The sequence below is a fragment of the Pterocles gutturalis genome, unplaced genomic scaffold (assembly GCF_000699245.1).
Source record: "Pterocles gutturalis isolate BGI_N339 unplaced genomic scaffold, ASM69924v1 scaffold19869, whole genome shotgun sequence".
NCBI classification, from domain to species: domain Eukaryota; kingdom Metazoa; phylum Chordata; class Aves; order Pterocliformes; family Pteroclidae; genus Pterocles; species Pterocles gutturalis.
The window spans coordinates 19,511-46,676 of record NW_010128697.1 but is presented as its reverse complement, the minus strand read 5'-3'; the positions used below and the strand labels follow the sequence as shown (position 1 = coordinate 46,676).

The following is a 27,166-nucleotide window of genomic DNA, read 5'->3' as shown; positions in this document are numbered from 1 at the left end:
CCATGTGGTATTGTGAGATAATACACTGCCATTGAGACAGTGAACAAAGAGTCTTCCTACGACTGCTTTTGCTGTTGGTGTGGTGACCCTAAATGTAAAACAATTGTATATTCAGGAATTAGTGATGCACACAGCAGTTACCCTGAGTGGGTGCAGGCCTGTGCTAGGTAGTGCTGCACATAGCACTTTGCTTTCAGGCTTGTGTTGTGCTGCACATATTCCTTGGCCACAAGATAAACTTAGCTGGCTGATTGTAAAGCAGCAGCCTGTAGGCAGCTCCCACCTGTAAGGGCAATTACAGCACCTTTGTGACCTTGTCTTTATCTTAACGCAATGCAGTATGTTCTCATGTGAACGTGCTTTTGCTTGACAGTAGAAATGAATAGACTTTTTTTAAAATAAATCTTTTGAGTTCTCTAAAGACCAAAATGTTGGCAAACCTCTTCGCAGAGGGGACCAGCATAGTGTGCTGTGCCCTTATTGGAGATCCATCCAATGCTGCACAACTTGGGGTTCCCACTATGTGAATGAATGTAAGATTATCTTCTTTTTCCTTTTTGTATTAACTCCAATAAATGGTATCTTAATCGATAGGTTATGGAGTCTGAGTGCCTTCCTTACTGTCATCATCACAAGCACTCACATCAGTGCATTACAGCTGGATACCAAACCTGTTGAGTTCAGTTCATATCTACCAGCGTTCTTTCCACCTCAGCTTTTGTACAAATACATTTAGGAAACTGAAGGAATAGAAAAGCATTTAGTATGTGATCCTGTTTCATAATAAGCCTTTCACCCTGGTGAAGCAGGCTTGTCTTTTGATTTTTATGGCTCTCTTTTGCAAAGATATCATGCTCCAGGTAATTACTACAAGGTTAAACACCTCCTATCAGAGAAAGCGTTTTACCTGATCTATTGCTGAAACGCATAACGCACAAACAGCACTACAGAATTGCAAGATACAAAGTGCTGTGATTTCAGGGAAGAAGTTGAAAGATAAACAGATTTGCCGCATAGCCAGGAATCTCTCTCTCTCTTTGCTCAGATGGTAGCCATGCTACTAAACCACTAGCACTGTGATATGACACTAAAGTCAGAATTCCAACTGGTTGAATCTGATTAGTCTCATTGCCAGTATATTTATGATGCTCTGAAGTCTGACCTGTCTGAACCATAGGAAACTCAAATATTCACACTCCTCTTGGCCATGGTAAGAATGAGAGATCTGTAAGACAAACCCTATGTCTGTAATATTCAATGAGGCAAAAAATAAAACATCCATCAATGCAGTTGGAGGAGAAAACATAGATGAAGACAAATATGTGTAAAAAGAGTTCAGGAAGGAAAAACCAAAATATTTCTCTTCACGTTGTGTTTATTGGCAGCTTGTTTAATTCCTCATTCTTAATTAGGTTAAGAATCATGCAGAAGGCTGGACAGAATTTGAAGGAGGGTGGAGTCCTGGCAAGATCTTTGTCTAGTGCAGTTGCTCCACATTTTAACTTAACAAATCCTTCCACATAAAATGTTCTTGATGATGGTGTTTTAGGGGAGATTTTTCCTTCACAATCAACCAATTGCATCGTGGTACATGCCAGCCAGCCCCTTCCTTGTCCTGGTAGCACAAAACAGCTGGGACCAAAAAAAAAACAAAAACAAAAAAAACCAAAAACCCCAAGCCTGCCAAATGCATACTGTGTTTAGGTGTTATTAGATCTCAGAGCACAGACTCAGAGATAGGAAATTTAGTTCACCAGCTAGTAGTTAATAACATTAAACCTCTTCCTATTAAGCTTTCTCCAGTTGCTGGGAAACTGCAGATCATGGCAGTTAATGTCTTCTCCTGTGTCAGCAAGAAAAATCATGTTTGCTACAGATCTGCCACTTACAAATGTCTGTGCCTTTCGGTCTTTTCCTAATGTACACTTATTCACTGATGTGGCAGACACAGTTATATTTCATAGATGTAATCACTAGGTCTCCAAATCGTTCTTAAGTGACACAGTAAATGCCCAAATTCTCTTTAGTGTCTGTCTTCCAGCCACAGCTTCCTGGATTCGTAAAAGAGGCTGTCTCCAAAGTCTGCCTTAACAGTTTGTCTGGAGAGCACTCTGGAAAAATTTTGAATGGCAGAAGTCTCCTGGAATTACATTCACTCTTCTGGCACAGAAAAACTGGTCATCTGTCACGGATATAAACCGAAAGTTTTATTCTAAAGAATATAAAAAGATTAATATGCAGTTAACACACAAATGTCCCTGGCTTTCAAAAAGAGATCTTATGATTGTCCTAGGTTTGGAAAGGTTTCTTTGTGTTTTTGGACTCTCAATCACTCAGTGCCCACACGATGATGCTGTTTATTTACTTCAGCAAAACATGCCCAGATCTGTAAACAACTTTGTGACATCCCAGAGAAGGATATACCACTGGACCCTTGCAGAGTACAGTACCCTTGTACTTGGATAGTACGAGAATATCTGTATTTTGAGCAATGATTATGACTGATTTGTACCCACTATTTAATTCCTCAAGCATAGGTAGAGAACAATTTAATCTGCTGCCCCCCGTGAAGGGATGTGAGGAGTCTGATTTCTCCAACCAACAACTCTTGTTGGTGTTTGGTTAACTGGAAGCTGAGGAGCTGAGCAGAGTGTGTAGACCTATCTTGAAACATTTCTATTACCTATGAACAAATCTACTAAATTAAACAAAAGGTCTACCTGTCACAGGACCTTGTACTTAAACGGCCAAGAGTAAATATGTAAGGAGGGCAAGTACTTAACACACTCCCACATTTTCTCTTAGCCTAAGTAATTTCCTCATTCGTAGAATCACAGAATCACAGAATGGTTTGGGTTGGAAAGGACCTTAGAGATCACCAAGTTCCAACCCCCCTGCCATGGGCAGGGACACTTCCCACTAGCCCAGGTTGCTCAAAGCCTCATCCAGCCTGGCCTTGAACCCCTCCAGGGATGGGGCATCCACAGCTTCTCTGGGCAACCTGTTCCAGTGCCTCACCACCCTCACAGTGAAAAATTTCTTCCTAATGTCTAGTCTAAATCTGCCCTCTTTCAGCTTATACCCGTTACCCCTTGTCCTCTCACTACACTCCCTGATACAGAGTGCCTCCCCATCTCTCCTGTAGCCCCCTTCAGGTACTGGAAGGCTGCTATAAGGCCTCCCTGGAGCCTTCTCTTCTCCAGGCTGAACAACCCCAACTCTCTCATCCTATTCTCAGATAGTCAGCTCCTCAACTAGACATGACTTTGTTTAACCTCATTTTTAATAAAACTTTAGGAAAATTCAGCTAACCTCTTCAGTAACCCTTGAATTGACTTCTCTTGTGTTAACATTTCTGGCCTCTTTTGTGACCAATATACATTTTCAGCACCCAGAGCACCTTTTGGAAAAAGTTTTATAGCTTCTACCCATTGCACATTTGAAGAAGTACTTAACTGGCTTGTTTGCAACCTGACTTTTATCAGCTTCATTTGATATCCTTTTAGTCTTTGTATTGAAAGAGACTATGAATTGTTTCTACTCTCTAAATAACAATTGTGATTTTCAAACTTGGAATCACAATTAGCTCTTTTTTCATAATGAATTGTCCTGTCTGAATTAGTTGTGGGTCATACAGAAAACCTTGCACCTTCTCTGAATTTCTTTTAGCACAATTATGTTCTTTTTGAGATAGAAGGACAAAAATTATACCCAGTATTGAGCAAGCAAGTCAACCATGCATTTATGCAATATCTCTGTTTTGTTCTCTGTTCTCCAGATAATGCCTAATTTTTATTTTCTTTATTTTCTTAATGCTCACTACTGAGCATTGAGCTGATATTTTAATTGAATTGTCAATCACCACTTGAAGCTCGTGATACCAAACAGCAATGATCAGCTCAGACCCATTGTTTTATATGTAAAGTCAGAAATATTTTCCTCCACACATGTCACTTCCCATCATTTACACTGAATAATTACAAAAGACAGTATTTGACTTGCCATTTTACTGCTGAGTTTCTCTACTTCCTAAAGTCCAGCAAACCTGATCACATCACAGCTTACTTTCTTTTCTAGGTCATTTATGACTATGCTGAACACCAAAAGTCCCCAGAGTTTGTTTTTTTTAATTATTTTTTCCCCATTCTGAAGAAAGACTTTTTAATCCTGCACTCTTTCAACCAAAGTTTTGTGAGACTTAGTTGAAAAATTTTGTTTATTTTTTTTCTCAACTTTTGGATTTTTTGATCTGTCTTCAGATTTCGTGCTTGGATCTCCTCTTACATCTGTGTGTACCTTTTACTGATATCTTCCTGCGTACGTCAAACACTACCAATTTCACATTCTGCAAATCTGCAAGTATTTTGTTAGCACCAATTTGTTGTATACCACTTCTTTTGTTGTATACCACTCTAAATCTATCAATGATACAAACAGATGCACTAGGATGGTTTCAGTATGGCTTACGTTTTGTACTCTTTCTCCCCATAAATTTCCCATGTTTGTTTTTCATAGGGTTCCATCTGATTTTGCTGTTGTTGTTAGTATGCCAGTACTTCATCAGTGCCCAGATGTCTCCAATGTGCTCTCTGAGCAACAAGCAACTGTATTTCCATGCAAGTTCTCTTCTAACTCCCTTTCCTGAGGCCTTTTAATCTTCTCTCTTTCTGATGAAGTAAAAATATTTTAGGTTTCTGTTTGGACATGGTGCACGACATTGCTGTAAGAGATGTTCACTCACGTATCCTTTTTCCCTACGTGGCATGCTTTAGGTAGGTCATCAGCAGCTTCTGTTGTGGCCAGTGAACAAGAGTTATGCCTCATCAATAAACGTTTATTTTTATCGGGTATTTTGACATAGATCATCAAATAGCATTTCTTGATGGCTTCTGGTTTGAAGCTAAAACACTATGCTTCATAGTGTCCAATTACTTTATTTGCTGTATTCTAAGTTGCTTGACCTACTGTGTTTCTTCCAAAAAGGCTTAGAGATCCAATCTAACTTGTTGGAGAACTTGGTGGCAGGTGCCTCATTTGCACATAGTTCACCTTGCCATATGGATAAGTCCAAGGATGGATAATGCAAATGAAATTCCGATGTAGTCATCAGTGTTCTTCTAGGTAGCAATATTAATTTCAGCATAATGTCTCCCATATCAGTATCAGAAATTCAAAAATTATGAGATAGTTAAATGCCCCTTCCACACAGGCAAAATGCTCAAAAATTCAGTAGCAACACATAAATAAAAAAGTGCTAATAAAACTGATATTCTGGCAACAAAATGTCATTCTGGAAAAGCTACCATACAAATAAAGCCAGCTCAGATTTTACCTCCTGATGGTATCAAACACGACCCTAACACTCTGACTATATATTTTGCTTCCAGTTATTGACAGCTCTTTGCTATTCTCAACTCTATTCACAAACAGCAGCAAGTTCCAAATGTGGGTTACTATCATTATTATTATTGCATAAGACTTATTATCTTATGAAAACTTATTATAACGCCTTCATAATGGCATGCTTATCCAGTACTGTAGTCATGATACAGTTTTTAGTCAAGACTTACTTAAGCAAAACTCAAGTTTACTTAATCAGGAACGACTTTGATTGGCTATACGTTTCAAAGGACAGTACGTTGTCTGTGTCATAGATTTTTACTCATTAAAACTGTACAACTTTTTATTTCTTAAAAACTGGAAAATAGTAAAAGTGACCTTGCAAATGTATAAAGAAAGCAGACGATAGAACTAGTGAGTAAGCAAAAAGAAAGAGCTATCAAGGAAAATAAAGTCTATGAAATGTTGCAGTGTTTTATAGCATTACTTGTACTCACTTTTCCCTCATCTCTTGGGCTGTCACTTAAATGTACAACTGGCCCAGGGTGAGTCTTTGTGGATCTGCAAGACAAAAATAAATTCAAATCTGTGAATGTTTCTTGCATGAAAAGCTAGATGTTTACCTTAATTTCTAGGTGTGTTAATGTGTACTTCCAGAGGTTTGAAAGTCATTTTAAAAAGCCCAACAGGGGAAGATAACTGTCTGAAAGTTATCGTTATTTCTTCATGTTCTCCTCTATTTCCTTTTTGTTGCTATAGGCAGTCTCCTTTGTTGAAGAACTATTTCTTCTATTTTTAAGAATCTCACTATTCCTCCTATTACAGTAATTTTTTTCCTCTCATTTAGAAGGCTTTTTTGCCTTTTCTGTTGTCAACACCCTTTCTTTCTGTCCTCCCTCCTTACTTGCTCAATTTCAAGGCTAATCTTACAAGGATTTGCAAAGTCTTCATTGGATTCATTTCAATTACTGATAACAAGCATCACCAAGTTCCAATCTCATTAATGACAGGACTTCAGTAATCCTACCTACACTGCTCTATCAGGTAGCTTTTTAGCATTACTGTGCAGTTACACCCACAATGCATGTTCAGTGAGGCTCCTCAGCCACAAGACTCATCCCATGAGTCTTCATAAGCCTCTATAAAGATTACATATTGTTCTTGCTGTCCCCCCTCTTTTTGTAACGTACCAACAACATAATATGCAACTTAGTACAGGGACTGCTGCTTAAGTCACCAATGTCCAGCACCTGACAGCAAATGCAAACCATAGGAAACTGGACAGATGAAGATTTTTCAGCTGTCATATTTTTTTACCAGACCCTCATGACCTGGAAGTCAAGCAGAGCAAGAAGACAAGTACCAGTCCACAAAGCTTCAGGCTATTTGAACGCCTGCACAGAACAGGACCTTTTTTCCATTTAGATTCTGGTGTCAGAGCACATGCCCATTGGAGTTCGGCTTAGGATCTAGACTTGCGTGGCTGGTCTTGGTTCACCAAAGGTCATCAGGAAAAGAAATAGAGCAGGGATGGGCAGGGCCCATAAAGCTAAGAATTTATCTGGAAGCTATACCTAAAACTACCTAGGCTCCAAGCTGAAAAACAATCTGCAAGAGAATTAAAGAAACAAACCAAAATAAGGTTCTCCAGCCAAACTGCTCAAAGGACTAATTAAATTAACAGTGGTCCTCCTCCTTTGGCTCAAATACTGTTGTATAGCAAAACTGGCCTTTTTGTTCTACCAGGTCAGACTCCAAATGAAGATTAAGAGTGGTACGCAAAAATTCCCAGGCAACTGAAACATTAAATTACTGTGGAGTAATCCATATCCTCATAGACACCACCTTCCCCAAACATAATGCTCCAACACTCTTGAAAGCATGCCCAGTTTCGTCTGGCCTCTATTTTTTTTTCCAGCAGAATGTTTTAAATATTTCAGCTATATTTGGTCATATGTGCTCATGCACCAAAGCTGGCCCAAAGTGGGGTGGCAAAGACCTTGTCTGATCTTTACTTCTGAGTAAAGACAATGAAAAATTACTCCAGACAACCTTAGACCTTCCTAACTAAGTTTATTCCAGGCCAAAGAGATAGAAAAATTCAAGTCACCTAAAGGCTAGATAACCTTCCAAGACTATACCCCAGCCCTTCACATATATTTTACCATTACTGCTAGCCACATACACAAAGCTAGTAATAATGTGGCAAGTCCCTTCCTTAGTGAACCTTCTCCATGAGATGATCCCATGCCATCATCTTCGTCTTTGGCAGATCATGTTTCTACAGATACTTGGAGCATGTTACTTTTCTACATGAGGTCTTGGCAACCATGGCTTCTGCAAGAGCATTTTGCAACATATCATAGCACAGAAGTGAGATCAGCAGTAAATCAGTGGCCAGCCTGTTTATACAGTAATATTCTGTACAGACTGTTTTTAATGGTGACAGCAGAAATTACCCATTTGGCTTGAGAGATGGCATGCAACAATTTTTGCAGAGATGCAGTTAGCGGGAGATCTGTCTGTCATTCCTGTTCAAGCCAACTCCCCAGAGGGAGCCCTCTGGCTGAGCTTTTGTTTCTGAGTAACCTGTACTGGAATAAAAAAAATCATTTCCACAACACCAGACCTTGGAGCAGGCAAGGCAGGTAGGCAGTGATGGAGAACGGAGGGGTGAGATGAGGCTATTTGCAAGCAGTGCTTCGACCCACACCCATCTTGTACATCTGTCCTCAGGGAGTGAATATGACAGCTTGGGACATTCTAGGCTGCTTTGGACTTTGTTTCTGACATAGGTTCACCTATCTAAACTGGTCAGAATACGTTGATGGAAAGGACTAGGTCTACTTGGGGTACATGCTGCCTATGCCATGACAGGCAAAGGAGGAAGGAGAAGAATAAAAGGAAAGATCATGAAGAAAAGAGGCAGCATTTCACTATTTAGCCAGATAAGAACCACTGACATGACAGAAGAGGTAGCAGAGCCAAGCAAACATCAGGCATGACTAAGGTGGTAACAGACGAAATGGTGGAAGGAGCACACACACAGGCTGACAAGGCATACTGGTTTTGGTGGTTAACCGAGCCCATTGAACTAACCAGTATGCAGACTGGGTTGCTTGGCCATACCAATATTGGTACTTGACTGGGAATACTGGCAAAATTGGTGCAAATGGATGAGGATACTGTCTTTCTAAGCTAAAGGTTGATCCCACCTACGCCGCTCTTTGTACCTACCAATTTTAAAGGTCAAGAACAATTTAGATAAATCTGTGCAATGACCATCTTCTTTTCAAGTTACATACCTCATTGCTTACCAAACAATGTATCCATTTGTCTTTGGGTAGAGCTGTAGCCACCCTACATTACATCTAACTTTAGGCAAACTATATTTACATCGTCACACAAACTAGTAGTTCCTCTGTAAACGGAAAAGTGTCTTTCACTACCAGTTTTATTTTTATCTTATATTCTTGCAGGGACGTAGCCTCGGATTTCCATGCTAAGACCTCAGCTAAAAGCGGTAACTTTCACTAATACAATACCTTTTCCTACCTCCTCCACTTCTCTCTTGAATCTACAATAAATGATAGTTGGAGGATCCTGAGATTTACTACCCTATAACAAAATTTATTTTTGCTTTTCAGGATATTAGTAATTTCTCATTTCTTTTAGGAGTGTTATCTTTTTATTATTAGTTTCCTAGCTATTTTTTAGTTTTGTTGAGTACGAGCTTCATATACATCAGCAGCAAAGTTGATACCAGACACAGTAGTCTGTGAACTAAATATATGAGATTTTATTTTTCCTCATTCTCTTTCTTCTATATTTGATACAAGTATTTTCTTAATATTTATTTTATCTCACTCCTCAGTATTTTAATAGTTTAGTTGTTTTGTATTATAACTGACATGGTCAGGCTTCTTCCATTTTCTTCCAATTTTATTATTTTAGTCTGTCAGGTATGTCACTCTACCAAAAGACTCAATGAACCATTGTTTTGCTTTCACACGTACACCAGCAGTCTTTGGTTCCACTCTTGTTAGGTCTTTTTTTGTGAAATATTTGATTTAGGTGTCAAGGTGTTGGGGGTGGTGAGATACAGGGTGTCTCTGTGGGGAGACGTCAGGGCTGCCTCCAACAGACCCACAGCAGGGCACAGCTGAGCCCCTCAGCATAGATGGTGGCACCTCTGGGGGAAAAAAAAAAGGTAAGAAAGGGCAAAAACCACTACACAGGCAGTGAGGAAAAAAGTGTGAGAAACAGCCCTGTGAGCACCAAGGTCAGTGAAGGAGGTGCTGGAGCAGATATTTCCCCTGCAGCCTGTGAAGGATCCCATGCTGGCACTGGGGGATGTTTCCTGAGGGAACTGCAGCCTGTGGAGAGCTCACACATGAGCAGGTTTATCCTGAACCTCGTGGAAGGACTCATACTGGAGTAGGAGAAAAGCGTGAGGAGGAAGGAGCAGCAGAGAGGAGCTGTAATGGACTGACCACAGCCCCCATTCTCCATCCCCCTCCCCTGCTCAGCCACATCTGTTTTGCCCACTGAGAGTAACTGGTCCATGATCTCCCTGTCTTTATCTTGACCCATGAGATTTTCCATCTTATTTTCTTTCCCTGTCCTGTTGAGGCGGGGGAGTGAGGGAGCAGCTGTGTGAGAGTCTCACAACCAACGAGGGTCTACCCACCACAAATACCTTGATTGCTTAACAGCTGCCAGCTTTGATTATACATAGGTAAGAGGAAACAGAGTCTATAAAGTTTGGCAGTCCTAACTCTAACTCTGTCAGGAAAAGAGAAAGGGCCTTTTTCAAATAATTGTATATCCTAAAACTCATTTCAGATGTGCCATCGCATATCAGATCACACACAGAGTTTCTGGAGTAATGACAACACATGTTCCTGAAGCATCTTGGAATTGTGGAGCCTACCCCCTGGCAGTCCTTCTGCACTGCCTTTCCAGGGCTCCAAGAAACATTGGGTTTTTCAAGTAAAGTATTTACATCAAAACTGATTCCTCTTTGGACTAAACAACAAGGAGTATTCACAAGATGAAGCACAAACTTTTGTTTTGGTTTGGGATCGGACTTGTACAGTCCCATTTGTGAGAGGTGTCTGGAGGAGGATATACCGATACAAAATACCACTAGTTCAGATGGAGCAGGGAAGAAAACTGTGCATGAAAGGGTTGTAACTTTCTCCATTCCACATGGGCTTTCGCTTGTTGCTCTGAACCTGCCCTATGGCTGGATACAGAGGGAGAGACATGATAAATCTTCTCTGGCAATACATCTTTCTTGCTTCTCCTGGAGTGATGCTATCTCTTTCCTAGTGCAGGACTGTGGCTAGCATCCCAAAGCTAGTCCTTTGCACCACACCAAGACCAGGAATGGTCTGCCAAAGGCAGATCAGTGAGTTACTTCTTGTATCTTCTTGTGTCCTCAAGGAAAGTATGTATAAATAGAAAAAACAGCAATGTTTTCTGGAGCCCTAGAGAAGTGCTGCTTGTAAAAGGAGTGCCAGGCATTAGGCTCTACAGTCAACTTCTCCTAAGGGTAGGCATCACGACTGCACTATGAGTAGGATTAAATGAAGCAATTATTTAGTTAACTATATTATAGCAATAATACCAGTTTGCAGAACTCATGAAACTATCAGAGCTACAGGTACAGTAACTACTACTTTCATGCAGTAAATTATACTGCATGTGGAAACGTCTACACACAAACACATTCTGCCTCATGTAGCTTTAGTATATACAACTTTTTTTTTCTCCTCATTGCTATTACAGCAGAGTTGTCATTGGACAGTTGTATGCTGTCATTGTGGAGCAGCCCACAAAGAAAGAAGAACACTGCTGAACTGCATTAAAAACAAAAGCAGAGATCCAACAACTCCTGGAAAGGACAAAGAGGTGCTGGGAAACCAACCACATTTGAGGCTATGTTGAATAAAACACACTACTGTTGATGCCAGATACTTGTGTGTAGGCATTCCTTCAAGCTGGCTTTAGGAGACTGTGTAAAAACTTACTAGATCCTATCCCTTAAGAAATGGGAAAATAAGAAAGAATCAGTAGGCAAATATAAGGCAGAAGTGAAATAGTTGGGAAGAGAATTCTTCATTCTCAAATACTAGCTGGGGTACAGCTGAGAACGACTGAGAAAAAAAAAGCTCTGAAAAAAAACATGAAAAAGACAAAAGACAAAGCCAGGTCCACACACAGCAGAAAGAAAAAAAAAATGAAATCCAATTCCAAAAAATATCCACAATGGTTTGCAGTAAAAAATTCCTGAAGCAAAAGCTACCTTCAACTGAGCAAGACAAAGTATGAGCTAATGATACAAAAGACTGCAACATTTCATAGCCTTCATCGACCTTTAAGCCCACAGAAACAGACTGCAGAAGAATTGAAAAAGGGACCAAAAGGTTTCTATGACAGTTGTACAGAACTAGGTTTGTTAAGAAAGGAGTGATACTTTGAGCACTTCATCAGAAGTTATTCCTGACAGCAGCAGGTATCCATTTATTTGGTGTGCGTTCATTCTGGGACATTAGAGAGCTGATATGCCATAAGACTTGACCCTTACTCAGAAGAACAGGACTGAAATGAAGAAACCATTCACTGTAAAACAGGAGTCTTCAGAAAACTTGGAAGGATGGAAGCTTTTATCTAATTATTTTATTCTAAAATTAGAAAACTCAAAAAGAAGTCTTCAGCAATATTATAATTTGGACCCTGGAAAATGTGGAAAATACATAGGTGATGTATTCCTCCATCATTTTAGGAAGTTTTGTGCACTCTAGAAACGGAGTGACTTACATACTATTGTAGGAAATTCAAATACCAAGACAATATTTAAAGCAGATAAAAGTAATGTGTGAAAAAATAGAATCAAATCAAGACAAAACAATTTTCCTTTTGAAAAAAATAGCCTGCACAATTACAGAAGCACTGAGAAGAACTAAAATCTGGTGGTAGAAAGTGGTAGAAGGAGTTAGGGGAAAAAAAAAAAAAAAAAGGAAAACTTCTGTATTAGTCATTGTTATGGAGTTGGAGTTGACTAAATGTGACACTGCTGAGAAAAGCATGTGCATAAGCAGATACTTCCGTAGTACTTCTGCAGTTCTGCTTTCCACAAAGGTGCAGCACACCAGAGTTTTTAAGACTTTCTTTTAATTGGTAGAGACAGAAAAATTAAAAAGATGAGGATGGGAACTGGAGTAAGTAAGAATCAGTTCTACCTCAAGATGCAACTCTGAGTCTTAGCTACAACTTCTAAAATGTCTAGAAGAAGGATGCCTTGAAACTTGCATTTTCTTTACACTAAGAACGATTTCCATTTGGGTCCGTGCACAGAGAGGGTAGCAGTTGCTCCTAGACTGCTATTTCTCCTCCTGTGTGCTGCTTTCCTTCACTGCTGTGGAACTGCTGGCTCTGAAACACATCTAGGAAATGGGGCTGGGCAAGGAAAGGGCTAAGAAAGGAAAGACAAAGTTATGGCTCTGTCATAACAGATTTCATATTTGCCCAATTCTTTGATACACCAAATCCCATAAATTTTGACAAGTTTCGATTATTCATTCATTGGTTAGTGGGGTGTTCAAACACTGGAATCTGCATGCTTGGGAAGGGGGCTTACAATGCAGATTTCTCATTTTTGGAGATCAGTGGACTCATATCAAGATCTTCCTTTTCTTCCTAACACCAGATGACCTTCCAAAATGTATGATCCTGCAGCCTGAGAAAATTAATCTCAGTGCAGTTGGAAGAAACAGAGACACACTGGGCTCATTGACTATTTTTCTCTTCCAGACCTATTTCCAAGCATTCTGAAGGAAAATAGAGAAACTGTTTTCTTATTAGAGAGTAGAAAACCAAACAGTATAATGAGCCCCACCCATCTCTAGTAAAGGACTAGCTCTGCTACATGACAGAGAAATGACAAGTGAAAAAGTTTTAAGTTGTTCTTCATTCATAGGGAAAAGATGCTTCAGTGTAGTCTGAGGTAGTGACAATGCATGAGATAATAGAAATAGCTGAGTCAAGAATTGACAGAGAAAATATTTCTAAACCTCCTCATATTCTAATGTTCTTTTTCAGCTCTGGACAAGGCCAGGTCCACTGAAACTTAGGCAGTGCACATGATTTATAATGGAATTTTTCCTGTAACTTCTAGAATAAGTTATGCCTCATTACTGAAAAACATCTCAAACAAAAAATTTCATGTTTCCTTTGCATTATTAGTCTATTCTGGCCTTAGTTTCTCACTAATATTAGATACTGTTTAAGCAAGCTGGATGATCTCCCATATAAGAAGACAATAGTCCCTATGATAAAATAGGTATTGCAACTATCTTTTTGACACACATCTCTACTAGATGCTACTGAACAGATCATAATGAGAAAACCACTCTCACTCCAATATATAGTGCTCTACAGACCTTTCAGTATATTTTGATAGAAAAGTAGGCAACTAAATCACTAATGGTAACAAAAAAACTATCAAAAACCAAACCCAAACCCAACCTAAAAGTCACAGTAGCCAAGCAGGACAAGGTGTTAGGATTTCTTCTATCATACGTGAAGTCTAAAAATGTTACATCCAAACCTGTTTCTCCTTCAATTCTTTAAACTACTAAGCCTCTTCACCTCAGTCTTCCACTGCAACAAAATCACTGTTAGAAAAAAAAATTCTTGTAGTCATTTGATGGGCCTCACTGACTGGTGATGTTTTGTTTTGTTTGTTTTTCCTGAGGATGAGAGCTATTTTCTCTGTAATGCATTAATCTCAAGAATGTGATGAAACTCTTCGTGGGGTTGAAACCTTGGCAAGTCCATGAACAGACTGAACTGAATTGTTGGCACATGTTTTCTATGCTCCATATTTTTTTCACCTATGCAATACCATTTATTATATTATTTACTGAACTACGTCATCATGACCTTAGAGGGACAAACTCAGTCCATGATTAAAGTCTAGAACACAACCTGTAGGTGTTTTCCAAAGAGGGAAATGACAACACAGGTACTCTGACCTCTTCAGGTTACCTTGGCCATAGTGTTAGCAATGTATATGGAGACACTCTTCAACCACGTTCTGGAAAACTAAGAGAACTGGAATTTCAGATGGGTGGGGTTTTTCTTTTCATACTCTCACGAAATGACCTGTAATCTGGCTTCACAGTGACGTAGGTATGGTAATACATAGTTTAACATTCCAAAGTCGAAGCACTTCAGGTTTTTAAAAAAATGAACCAGTCCAACCTCCTATTGTTTTTCACTGTAAAGCCTTGAAATCTTAATGACAACAGAGTTAAATCCACATTATGAAAATTCATGGAGATTTCATTAGAAGTAGGTACAAGTCAGTGAAAAAAATGAGGAGGAATTTTGAAAGAAAGTCAAGTTATGTTGTTAGTCTTAGTCTGCAATTTCAGAAACTGATGAGAGATGCACGAAGAGGGAAGAACTCTCCTTCAGGGTTGTTTTTGCAGATGACACACAAATCTAACACACTCAAAATTCTATTTAGAAACCCTCCATCTAAACTGACAACTTGAATATAGCAGCAAAGCACTCACTTTTACTGGGCTCTCCTTGCCAATAAATTTGACACAAATACGCTTGCACAGAAAGTAAACCCTCTCCTTCCAAACTTTATAGAGAATAGTAACATCTTCAAACTAATCCCACACTCTGAAATGATATAATCTATCTCAGAATGAAAAACCATGTTATGAGCACTATTACATCTTACATTGTTTGTGCTAAGGCTAAAGCTGTTCCTGAAGCTTTGCATAAATATGTTTTTCTGTTTTCATTCACCTTTGAAAGTACCCAGCATTAACAGGCCCTATGAATTCATAAAACCCTGAACAACCTGGTCTCGTAACTGATCTTACTGTGAGTAGGAAGTTGGTCTAGAAAATTCCAGAGGGGCTTTCCAACATGAATTATTGTATGATTCTATATATTAAAATATGAAAATTATGTAAAGCTTATGTGAAAATAATGTGAAGATTAAAAAATATAATCAAATAAGAACATATCGATGGCCCAAAGTAAAATAGTTCTCTCAAAAATACATCTCAGTACAATTCTAAAGGAAAGTCTACTATCATAAGCCCATTCTCCTGAAGTACACTTAAAGTTAATAACATTTCCTTTAAATCTTAGTTACACTTTTCCTGCAAGAAAGAAATAGTACTGGAAGCGACATCATCGTTTGCTACCAAAGAGAGTTCAAATTACTTTTCTGAGAAAAGTCACCTAGTTTCAACTTCATCAGTGCTATAGCATCTGCTAAAAGTGGCTGCTGTGGCAAATATCATCATTATCCCCAACAGCTTCTTACTCTAATAAAGAGAAATTAATCTGGAGACACACAGGATACCCTGTCTACCTGTGTGATACAGGCAAGGACAGCTTCCTCCCTTTTATATCAAGTACATGACAAGATTGAGTGGAGAGGATACAGCCTTCTTAGACTAGCACACCACTTACAGGGATCAAGTTATACTTGTAAGATTGATAGAACTAGAATCAGTAATGAATGAATACCTGTGCTCCACTGTCACAAAACAGTACACGGCAAAATAGATTTTTAGAAGAAGAAATTGCTATGGTAACCACGCAGCATCCCCAAGTACTTGAGGTGACAAGGCCTACCTTTCACAACTTATGGAAGAAAAATGTTGAAAAATCTAAGTATACCCCTGCACAGGCAATACAAAGAAGATAGGTGGGAGAGGCTGCTTGTTTACTAAAAGGTTCTACGGAGGTAGCTTCTTGCACAGCAGATGACCTATCTCAACAGCTCAGTACTGAAGCTTGTTAGTAAGCAGCCCTTATTTCTCACGTACTTTTCATTGAAGAGAGTCATCATTCTACTCTGTTCTCATGAAAAAGTTCTGTTGTGACCATTTAAAAAAAAAAAAAGGATTTATCTTTATTTTAAAATAATTTTGAAAGAATTAGGAAGTGAAACTTGGTGGTAGGCTTCCATTTCATAAAAAAAACTTTCAGATGTATATCCGTACAGAATAGAAACATCCCAATGTCTGGAGGAAAATTCCAAATGCACACAAACCAAAAATCTGCTGTTCTCAAAACCTCAAAGATATTACCTACTCAATACAGTATATATACATTTCAAAATATAGGAATAAACCACCCCTCTAATATGTCAACATCACCAAATCAAAGTGAGAGAGAATAAGTAAAGTACTTTCCACCTGAAGAACTCATCAGAATGAATACATTCATGCTGGTTTTTATTAAACTACATTTTCCAGAAGTAATTTTTCATCCAAAACTACTGAGCAGAGCTGAGCAAAGTTTTACAAAGGCAGGACAAAAAAAAAAAATAAAAAAATTCCAAAATTGAGAACTGGACAAAAGATTTACCAGCAGACAGTCTGAATCTTGATTAGAATGTGTATCCTTGTTTTTATCTCCTTTGAAGATAAAATTAGATTTTTATGACTGTGCCTATGAAGTCCGGTTGGGGCAGAGGTGAAGAAAGAAAACGAGGCATCAGCTTTGTCAACCTGGGGGACACAGCGATTACTGAAAGTCAGTAACAATAGCTGGGGAAAAAAAAGGGAAAGCAGAGATTTTTGGAGAAAAGTGGTTGCTCCCAATGTGAGCTCTGCTTGGGACAGAGAATTAGATCCACCATCGTAGGCCTGTAGCCCTGTTCTTCCATACTGTCCTCTTGGTTCACTGAGCTTGGTGAATTTCAGCTTATTACCTGCCAGAGGTTACAGATTCCTCAAAACACGAACCAGACATCTCAGAAACTGCATGAAACACTATGAATTTGCCCACAGCAGTTCCTCTTGCTGGAACCCCACGGATGGAACAGGAGAGAAATACTTTTTTGTTTCTGTTGAGGCTTTCATTTGCAGGAAGCCTAGATTTATCCCAGTCAGATTGTTATATATCTCCCTCCATTTCATACCCACAACACAGGCAGCTGTGCTAGCCTGTCAGAGGATTGTCATTTAACAGACACTCATTACCTTTCCTAGTGCTTCGTCAGGTTTTTATGAGCCTGATTTAGCTTTGAAATCAGCCCTGTCTTGAGCAGGAGGCTTGGTCTAGAGACCTCTAATCTCTTCTTATCGAAATGATCCTACAGTTCAATTAAGAAAAGTTCTCCATAGAGTCTTAGGGCCAATACACTCCATTATTCTCTTCACAAGAAGTTTGCAGGAGATGGTGATCAAGCTACTCTCATAAAAACAGCAAAATATGAATTTGTGAGATTAATGGTTATCTGTATTTCATGGAACTTCATGCTTAAACAGATTGCTAAACAACTTCATCGCATGGTCTCAATCACAAATCTGAATTCCTAATGTCCTGTAACAAAACAGTTAATATAGCACATGCACTCATTAAAATAAAAGGTTTTCAAAAGATTTGTTAAGATTTGTAAAAACAAATGATTCTCAAAAATGAATCTTAAGACAGCTACGAAAATGATCACAGACACAAATGCAAAACGTCTGCACTTACAGCTCTATTGCCTTGTTCCACATGATAACATAGCCAGAAAGAATGAAGGACTCAATATTTACAATGTGTGTATTTCCCCTCTCTGTTCCAACATAAAGCCATTTACTCTGGAAAGGCAGATGGCAGTAAGTAATCCTGGAAAGGAAAAACAAAAACGTGACTGAATATCATATCAACAATATTTTATAACACCTTTGCAGATAAAAGAATTGTTCTTTCCATTTTATAACTTGAGAAAAGTCTGCCCAGCAGGCCCAGCGTTCTGAAGAATCTGCAGGTTTTGGGGGTCATCTCCAGAAAAATCACAAAAGATAACACGAAACAAAACAAACAAAACATCCTGCCTGCCTATATGAAGGGCAGCAAAAAAGAGTCGTGTCACTGGAGCAACCGAACTAAGTGATGTTATCTCCATGAGTATGTAAATTGCTCTATGAGAGTACCCAAGACTCTCAAGTTAGGCTTTCTTATCTCCTTTCTTAGAATAAGCATTTTTTTCCAGTTCAACAAAAAGAAGTTAACAGACATCAGTGGGATTAATGTTTTGTACAGCAAAGTGTAACACCATCATTCACAGAAGGAAATATTCACTTTATTGGCTATTTGGGAGCGTAGGGCACTAGATAAGAGCGTTACCAAGTGCAGTGAAGTATTATATCATGGACACACTGAATCCTACACTCATATCATTCTTACAGGGTGATGAACCAGTGCTGTATTAGCTCAGAAAGGTGTCATGACATCTTTCCAAGAAAATATATAAAAGTTTCACAGGTTATGAATTAGTAGATTCATGTTTCTTTGATATTATATTTATTATATAGATATTACATACATTCAAGCAAAACTAAATCTATAAGAAATAAAAACCCATTTGCTGCTAAAATATAATGGAATGCATGCTACCTACAGAGACTGCAACTTAACCTGACCATATGGTATAGCCTCAGAAATTTTGACAAAAACCAGGTATTTTGCTTGGTATTCCATACATTATCATATTTATCATTCAGCTTCACAAGCAGGCTATTTCTAGCTTTTAAATACAAACTTGATTTAACAGCTATGCAATAATTTTTATCCTTAACACCTTCCACCCTCACAAATGTATAAACAGTATTTAAGAACATACATATTTCAACTTTTTATTCTTATGGTACATCAATCTTTTTGAATTAATTATACAGGAGTGAGAGAAGTGCTGGCCATTGTCCAGTAACTTGGCCTCTTGGTCATGTAAAGTTCTCCAAGTAGAACATTTGCCAGCCTTTGAATTAAAGGAGTTGTTTAATATTTATATAAATTTCACATATTTTCTGTAATTGTTCCCTGTAAGATACTCTCAGCAAACAACAAGATTCCAAACAGATCCTACACAGTATTTGGATAGTTCCGCAGTTTTCCAAATCATGTGTCAGGACATTTAATGTTGAATGCAAAATTTTTTTGGCCTTATTTATCACACTGGATTGAACACAGCTGAAATATGCAGCCTTCACATTGTAATTTATAGGGAAAATTATTACTGAATCATGAATTAAGAACAAGCCTTACCCTTCACAGAAATCTTATTTTGTTGGTCCAAGTGAGACTTAAGTATGACAGAGGCTTTGTGCTATCTACCTGCAGAAAGGTGAAATTTTACCGCTAGTCTAATGCTGGCAATAATTCCACTGTCTTTATCGGAAAGAGAACCAAGTTTTTTAAGAGAATTGCTTCGAGAATGGGAATTACAGTTCAGTATGCATAAATGAAAATGCCTTCCTGCAACAACTTAGTACTTATATTGTGGGTGAAGTCAGACCAACAAATATCTGACAGGAAAAATTGCAAAAGGTGTATGCCACCTACATATTTCTTGCTGGAGTTTAAGCTGTTAGCTTTATTGTTCTGTTCATAACAGAAGCAAAGAACAATTTGCCCTTTTCACTTTGTAGTTTTATAAATATGAAGCTGTTTTCACATTTTTTCCTGATCTTTCTCCTTAAACTAAACAACTTCATTTCTTTTGCTTTCTTTTCGGATGAACTATTTGCCACACTTCTTGCTAGGTTCATATTTAGTTTAAATTTTTTTTATTTCTTGCTTTTCTGTACTAGCTCTACTTTCACTTCTTGCATACTTTATTAGGTCCCAGCCCATGCAAAAATCTCCCTAGTTCCTGGTTGATAAATCCTCTTAACCATTTCACACTCATGTTCATTCAGCACTTGTTTGTAGGAAATGTAATTTACAGAAAGATAAAATACTTATGGCTTTGAAAGTGTTGAAAATATATCTGTCTAGTGACTGACAAATAACTCACGAGTTACAAAGTGAACCCTAGTTGACTTGAATGCTGCTACTCCAAATTCTTGAAGTTCTGTCATCAGACTAAGCAGATACAAGTCCACCTAGGACCATACTGATTTTCAATACTCTCATAAATCCATTCACAAGCCGAATGGTGTACTGTGGAAAACTCGGTCTCCAAAGCACAAGACTGAATCCAATACCCTGATTATGAACACAGTCTCAAAATCACCTCAGACACAATACGAGGCTGCTTTGTTCTGCTTTTCCTTTCTGAAATTTGCTTCTAGGTTATGATCTCTAGCATGCACTGCCACAACAACCATGAGACTAAATGGGCATTTAAGTTCCCAGTTTAAAATTTCAAGAACATAATCTTTCAAGGGCAAGGCCCTACAGTAAGAGAAAAATCAGACTAAAGTACTAATCCCTGGCCATCAGTTACTATCTGAAATCCCAGGCATCAGTAGCTACTAAGTCTGGATATATAGTGTGAAAGACCAGAAGAGAATGAGGTGTTATTCAAGAATGAAGGAAATGACCATAAATTTTACTGTTTTCTTAAGCTCAGCTATTTCCTCTTAAATAATTTGTTTTGATAGATTTATGGGGCAGCCATATAAGAAAGTATTCTGCGTATTCTTTCTTCCCCAGTGAAAACTACCCCATGAGTCTTCATTGTTTACTCAAACTGTTATCACACTTTAATACCACCTTTTACAATATGTGAGCTCATAAGAAAATGCTATTCCCTTAAAGACAATCCAGATATTTAACAAGCCTATTAGAGCATAGGGATTACTATGCATTTTAATATGATACATTGTTAGGATTCATCAAATAAAGACATATAATTTTCATATTCTCAGAAAATGGTGCACTACTCTGAAGCAGTTTTCTTTTACATTATGTAAATTAAATCCAAACTGCTTTATGTATTATTGACTGTTCACTTTTACAGAAAATATTAACTTGACTTGAGGCTTGAATGCTTTTCAGCCAGACTCAGACTTTTAATGAACATCTTCCATTTCAGTAAGTACTGAAATTACATAACGATTTCTTCAAGTGAAAACAATGAAGTCTCATACTGTAGTTTTCACTGTGGATGAAAGGTATTCCTCTATTAATCATGTATCCCACAAGCCAATTAAGATGTCCTTTGATGCCTTTACAAAAAACAGTCAATTAGCCAGAAAGAAAGAAAGAAAGGCTATTTTTCTTCTTAAGAAGTTAGGGGTTGTAGTGATTTATGCTATTATGAAGAGGTCCTAGCAAAATTTAATCAGATTGTCAATCTGATTGAGATAACATGGAACCCATTTAAACAGAGACCTGATAATTTGCTCAGCGTTGATCACTTAGAGAAATTCAGACAGAAATGTGTATATTATACATTCTTAGCAGCAAACCACAATATGAATCTCATTGATTATTATAAGAAATAATAAAAAACACAGGCTGACACCAAAAAATGGTGTTTCTATGCTGCCAAAATGGTCCAGAATATTGTATCAGTTTTCCAATGTATTCAAACCACAAAACAGGATATAAAATGTAATATTAAAAAAATCAGTAGATGTCAAAAAACGACCTAAATCAGAATTTATTAAGCAAAAACTCTTTATCTAGAGTCCTGACAAAATTTCTAAAAATATGTAAGCAATAAGAGAGGTAATGGAATGGCTTAAAGAGGTATTGTAAAAAAATTTAATGTCATTTTAGAATGGAAAATATTTTGACTAGCAAATCTTGAAAAAGGCATATTTTTTCAGAAAATCACAGCACTCTACAGTCTAACAACTCTGACCAAAATTGCTCATTGCATATTAGGAGAATCATAGAAAAATCATAGAAATAATAGAATCATTAAGGTTGGAAAAGACCAAGTCCAACCATCAACCCACACCACCTAACTCACATACTACAATGTTAAAATAATTTAGACTGCTACATTCTCTGAAATACTAGAAAAACTCTCAGATGGCTTAAAATAATCTTTCTTATGCTAATCATATTGCTTTAAGAAAAATAAAAGATAATTTTGAGAACACTTCCTTCTGCCTCTGCTTTGTTATTTTTGTTTTTCTGTTTTTAGAATGAAAAATTTTCCTGGAACACTATTCCTGGTGAAGAGTGGGGAGAGCTGTGGAAGGGGGGAAGAATAAATTGCATTTTTGTCCAAGTGATGAAAAGTTTTTCCAACTTAATTATTTAACTAATTTGACATTAGAACTGCAACTAAATTTATACTATGACTTTTCCCTTACAAAGATAATCTCAAATGTGGACAAGCATAAAACATGTATAGCCCTTATGCTGAGCACCGACTGGCAGAAGGGTTAAGTTTCTTTAAAAAAACAAAAACTATTTTGTTTACAAAAAAAACATCAGCTTGAACCTCTTCTCAGAATCCTACCAAAATAAACTACACTGTGCAGGCTCTCAGAAAAGACAGAAATCTCAGAAATTCACATGAGAAGAGGAAGACGAAACATGAAGGAGCATTAACTTGGGAACATGAGTAGCTGATAGGAAGCAAGCCCAGCAGCTGCAAGGCATCCTCTCTGGTACTGGCCAATGACTGGCTGACATTCTGTCAGGTCCTCTTTCAATGCAGCTCTTTTTAGAGAGGCATCTGTTGCCCTCGATGAAAATTCACAACACAGGAAAACAACTAGATAAGCCCTTCCCTTCCTTCTCGACTTCTGCAGGGTTTCCTCTCCCCAGCAATGAAAACTGCAGCTGCCAAGGGTGCCTCATTGTGTACAGTCCCCTTCTCCCTCTATCAGCAAGCACTAATTATTTCCACCCAACTCTTTTTTTTTTTTTTCCCCCTCACCACTCCCTTTGGTATTTTTGAAGAAAAGTAATACAAAAAGTCCTCACTGACATACAAAGAAGACCAGACTCATCTAGTGCCCCTCCTTCTCCAGTGGATGAAAGCAAACTGGCCTCTCTCTGAGGGAGCTTCTGGTTAGCCAGTATTCTCAGAAAGTGTAGGGTTGCTTTTCTGTCAGTTCACAAGGGAATGTTATCGCTGAGATAATTGTTTTAAGCCATGAAATGCACACAAAAATCATTTAGGCAGATATTCAAGCAAAGTAATTTGTAGCTGACTAGAAGTGCCTCAACAGATATACAGAAAATGAAGACAACGTGTTGTCTCCAGCAGATCAAGCAAAGGATGTAAATTATGAGCTATTTGGCCTCTGGAGGTATTTACTCTTCTCCCTGGGCTACCTATAAATTTGGAGCTCATCAGCTCTGTAAGACATGTAAAAGACATGTACAACAGCAGCAATCCATGCAGCCTGCTGTCCATACCAGGTGATGTGTTTGCAGCAGATGGTTGTGCAGTTCCCCACGCAGACGTGAGCTGGGTCTGTGCATGGTAATGACAGCAGTGTTTCCCCTGCATCAAGGACTGCGTGTGTGCTTATCTACCAGGAAGTTCTAGGAAGGCAGAAATCCAAGATGAACTCCATTATTAGGATTTCCAATGTTGAACTTAAACTTTCAGGTTAATTTAAAAGTATGCAGGTCTCTAGGGCTGACGTAAGAGTACAGGAAATAGTTTAAACTACTAACTGGCATGACTGAGAGTCAAATCAAATATATAGCTGTTCAATACATCTGGACAGTTTTTCCTTTCAGGGTCTTGGTGATACTATATCACAACATAAAATTTTCTCCTATTCAAACAAGATTCTCCACATACCAAACAAGATAATTTCAAAAATGTATAGTGGCCCCAGGCACGCAGACAGTGAATGAACCAAATATGCCTTTGAGACAGACTTTTGTCGTCCACCTCATTTTTAAAAGTGTGATTTAGTTTTAACTGAAATTAAGAAAAAAATATTCTGTTTCACATATTTTCTGCTAGCATCATCAGTCAACACTTATTTTGAACTAAAATCAATTGGTACTTCTTATTTTATGTTTTAATTACTTGTATAGAGGAAAGTGAAGTAGAGCTGAAAACACACCGTACATAAATCACCCTGATGACAACATAACAAAGGCATTGGAGTATTAAAGCCTATTGTTATTTAGGGATATCTGAACACAAAAGGAATATTAGGGTGGATTCTATTCTCAAAATACTGCATCGACATTTCCATCTCTGTATTTTTTCCAGCTGAGTGTTATACAGACTGCACAAATATTCTTTGTTGTTTTGACTATAGTGCATACACTGCCATTAAAGTTTATGTCAGGATTGAGTAGGTAAAGAATATCTAATGAAGTGTTTAATAATTAGAAATTCATTCTATTTTTCCATCACATTAGTCAGGAGCCGAATGTGACTATTCTGTTTATATCTACTCAGTGAATCATCTCTAGCAATAAATTCTAGGTTATTAATGAAATGTACAAACTATTTACAATTAAACACTGTGAAACAAGCTATCATTTAGCTCATGCTACTGTGTGTATTTCCTGACTGAACTACGAATACCTGCAAACAGTAGGACCACTTGAAGATATTACTTAGGCTGTCCTCTTAAAGCAGTCTGTAGAGATCAATGTTTTAAAGAGAGAGACAGTAAAATTAATTGCTTAACATCAGGCAATTCAATACATATTCCTTACGGAGGAACATGAATGAAATATGGAGTCAAAGCAGCGGTAACAGTTACTTTCTAGTGCTATACATCTGTTTGCCAATGTCCCTTTCAAGTTCGGTATCTCAGATTATTCAGCTTACACAATTAGTTCACAAAACAGTTTGTCTTAATTTTACATTGCTTTAGCTGAAGTATTCATTACGCTTATTATTTGCACAACAGTGATAATTTAAAAGAATTGAAAAGACAGCTGCACTAGAGCTTCCTACAATACAAGGAAGTCACACTCTTGGTAACTCAACGGCTATCTGCTCTAGCAGCAGCACTGCATCATGTTAACTGGCATTACTGGAGCCCCAGAACAACTTAAAAATCACTTTTGAAATCCCAGTGAGCAAGAGGATGACAACTTTTGTAGCTTGTGCTACTAATAATTTGGTTAATCTTCAGGATGACAGAAAAATGATTTCCTTCCTCCTGGACAAATGCACAGCAAAAATACACCCTCTTTTTGTCAACTCCCTTTTATGGTTTTGACTGTAAGTTCATTGGGAAGTCTTACATGTGGGAACAGAATCACTGCCCATTGAATTGTATTGGCAGTGGCATACTCTCCCTGGCTAGATCTCCAGTACTATACAACAGCAACGCAGTGGACTGAATGGGTGTAACGTGTGGACTTGGACCCAAGAAAAAAAAGAAAAGTAATTTACATGGAAACCCGCTTCCATACAAAGAAAAAGATGCTGGAAGAAACCAGAATACTTTTCATTGGCTTCCAATTTGTTTCTGATGCCAACTCAAGGTCATTAGACAAACAAAAGGAGAATAAAAGTTCCACAAAAGCAGTGGAGTCAGCAAACTAATGAAACAGGGTCGGCAAATGGACTGTTGCTTTCATCTTCAAGGAAACACAATGTACATGGTTTTTCTCCTGTCTACTGGCTTGTGAAATCACTGTTTCTTATTTGTAATACTTCACTTGTTCTCCACTAATTTCTTTGAAGGTTAAGTGAAAAGGGAGTTGTAATACCAAGGATAGTGACAGTGACGGGCAATGCAGACCACAATAATAGCCACTGAGTTTCTTAGCAATAAAAGACAAAAAATAAAGGATGGAAGAAGGAGATGGTGTTCTTAACACAGAAAGTTTTTGATTTATTTCTTTCATTGACTTTGTAGCAGCTGTATTAAAAACAAAAACAAAAACAAAACAAACAACAACAGTACCTAAGGGTAGAGTTTCTCTCATCTTTTCACCAAAAACTGAAGTTATAAATTGAAAACTCAGCTTTAGCTTCCCAATCCCATGGTTTTAAAAAAGTAACTTGGGACTTAAAGATGAAAGGTTGAAACTTGTCTTTTGATAAACAGCTTGACTTTCCATAACTGTTAAGAAAGTAAACTAAAGATATGCTAGTATTTCATCCCGTTTGCTGCAACAGACACAAATCTGTGGTTATAGCAGATATTCTGACTGTAATGAGTTTAAAACCTATTATATATCAATATCAATCAAGCTATTTTGAATGACCCTATACTATCTTGATAACATTGAAATACTGAAATTGACTTCAAAGTTTAAAAAAATTGCATTTTTACATGTGTATACTTTTTGTGTTATACACACTTTTTTCTTAAGAGCTTCCATCAACCAAAATCATGTAGACTTACTGGAGACCAGCTGCTCTCATTTGTTATGCTTCAGTAGACAGGGACTCTGTGATTAACGGTCCTTGTTTTTCTGCAATCTGTAGTCTCTCTTCTCTTCCCGCTCATGTACTGTTTAATGAGATAATCTCAACACCGACATTACTAGCTCTATTTCTGATTTACTGGAATAATGCCCAGAGTTTATTGTGACAGAAGGAAAAGTATCCTAAATCATCGCATTGGATTCTGTTTGAAGCTGACGTGTGCCTGGGCAGGAAAGGGGTGGTGTGGTTTTCAAGAACCAAATGACTTAGTGCAACAGAACGGGTGTATGTTCTTCACTGCTTTAATATATGACTGGAAATCTAATGGAACAAAGGTCAAAGGAGAGATCTGAACAGGACTATGAGAGATGTCTCAAAACTCCAACTTGAAAACTTCAAAAAATAAAGCCACAGAATTTCTGTGTAACTGTAGCAAGCTGAAAATTCCAACTGACAACACAGACTGTTTATGCTGTCTGAAATTGTTTAAATTTTAAAATATATCTTTTTTTGCTCTTGTCTAATGTGACTATGTATGAGATGTACTAGATGATGCATTTTTGTATTACAGTATTGGACTTCTCATTTGTTATGACTAAGGCTGCAAAACACAGTTGTTCAATGGTGGTGTGTATACATTTTAAATGTTGCTATCCAAACCTGGCCTTAGAGCAATTTGGCAACACAGCAGCTGCTATGTGAAAACAACGTTACATGTTACCCTGTGTTTTCTCA

The 27,166-nt window shown here is 37.8% G+C and overlaps 1 protein-coding gene across 1 annotated transcript in view; it reads right to left on the bottom strand.

Moving 5' to 3' along the window:
* Nucleotides 1–27,166, bottom strand: part of LOC104466348 (syntaxin-binding protein 5-like) — a gene marked incomplete at its 5' end in the record, with an annotated part of 58,462 nt that overhangs the window by 22,009 nt on the left and 9,287 nt on the right. Inside the window, 2 exons of the mRNA XM_010079732.1 lie at nucleotides 5,838–5,901; nucleotides 17,869–18,003. Of these exons, the coding sequence (XP_010078034.1) occupies nucleotides 5,838–5,901; nucleotides 17,869–18,003 (199 nt within the window). The remainder of the gene's footprint in view (nucleotides 1–5,837; nucleotides 5,902–17,868; nucleotides 18,004–27,166) is intronic.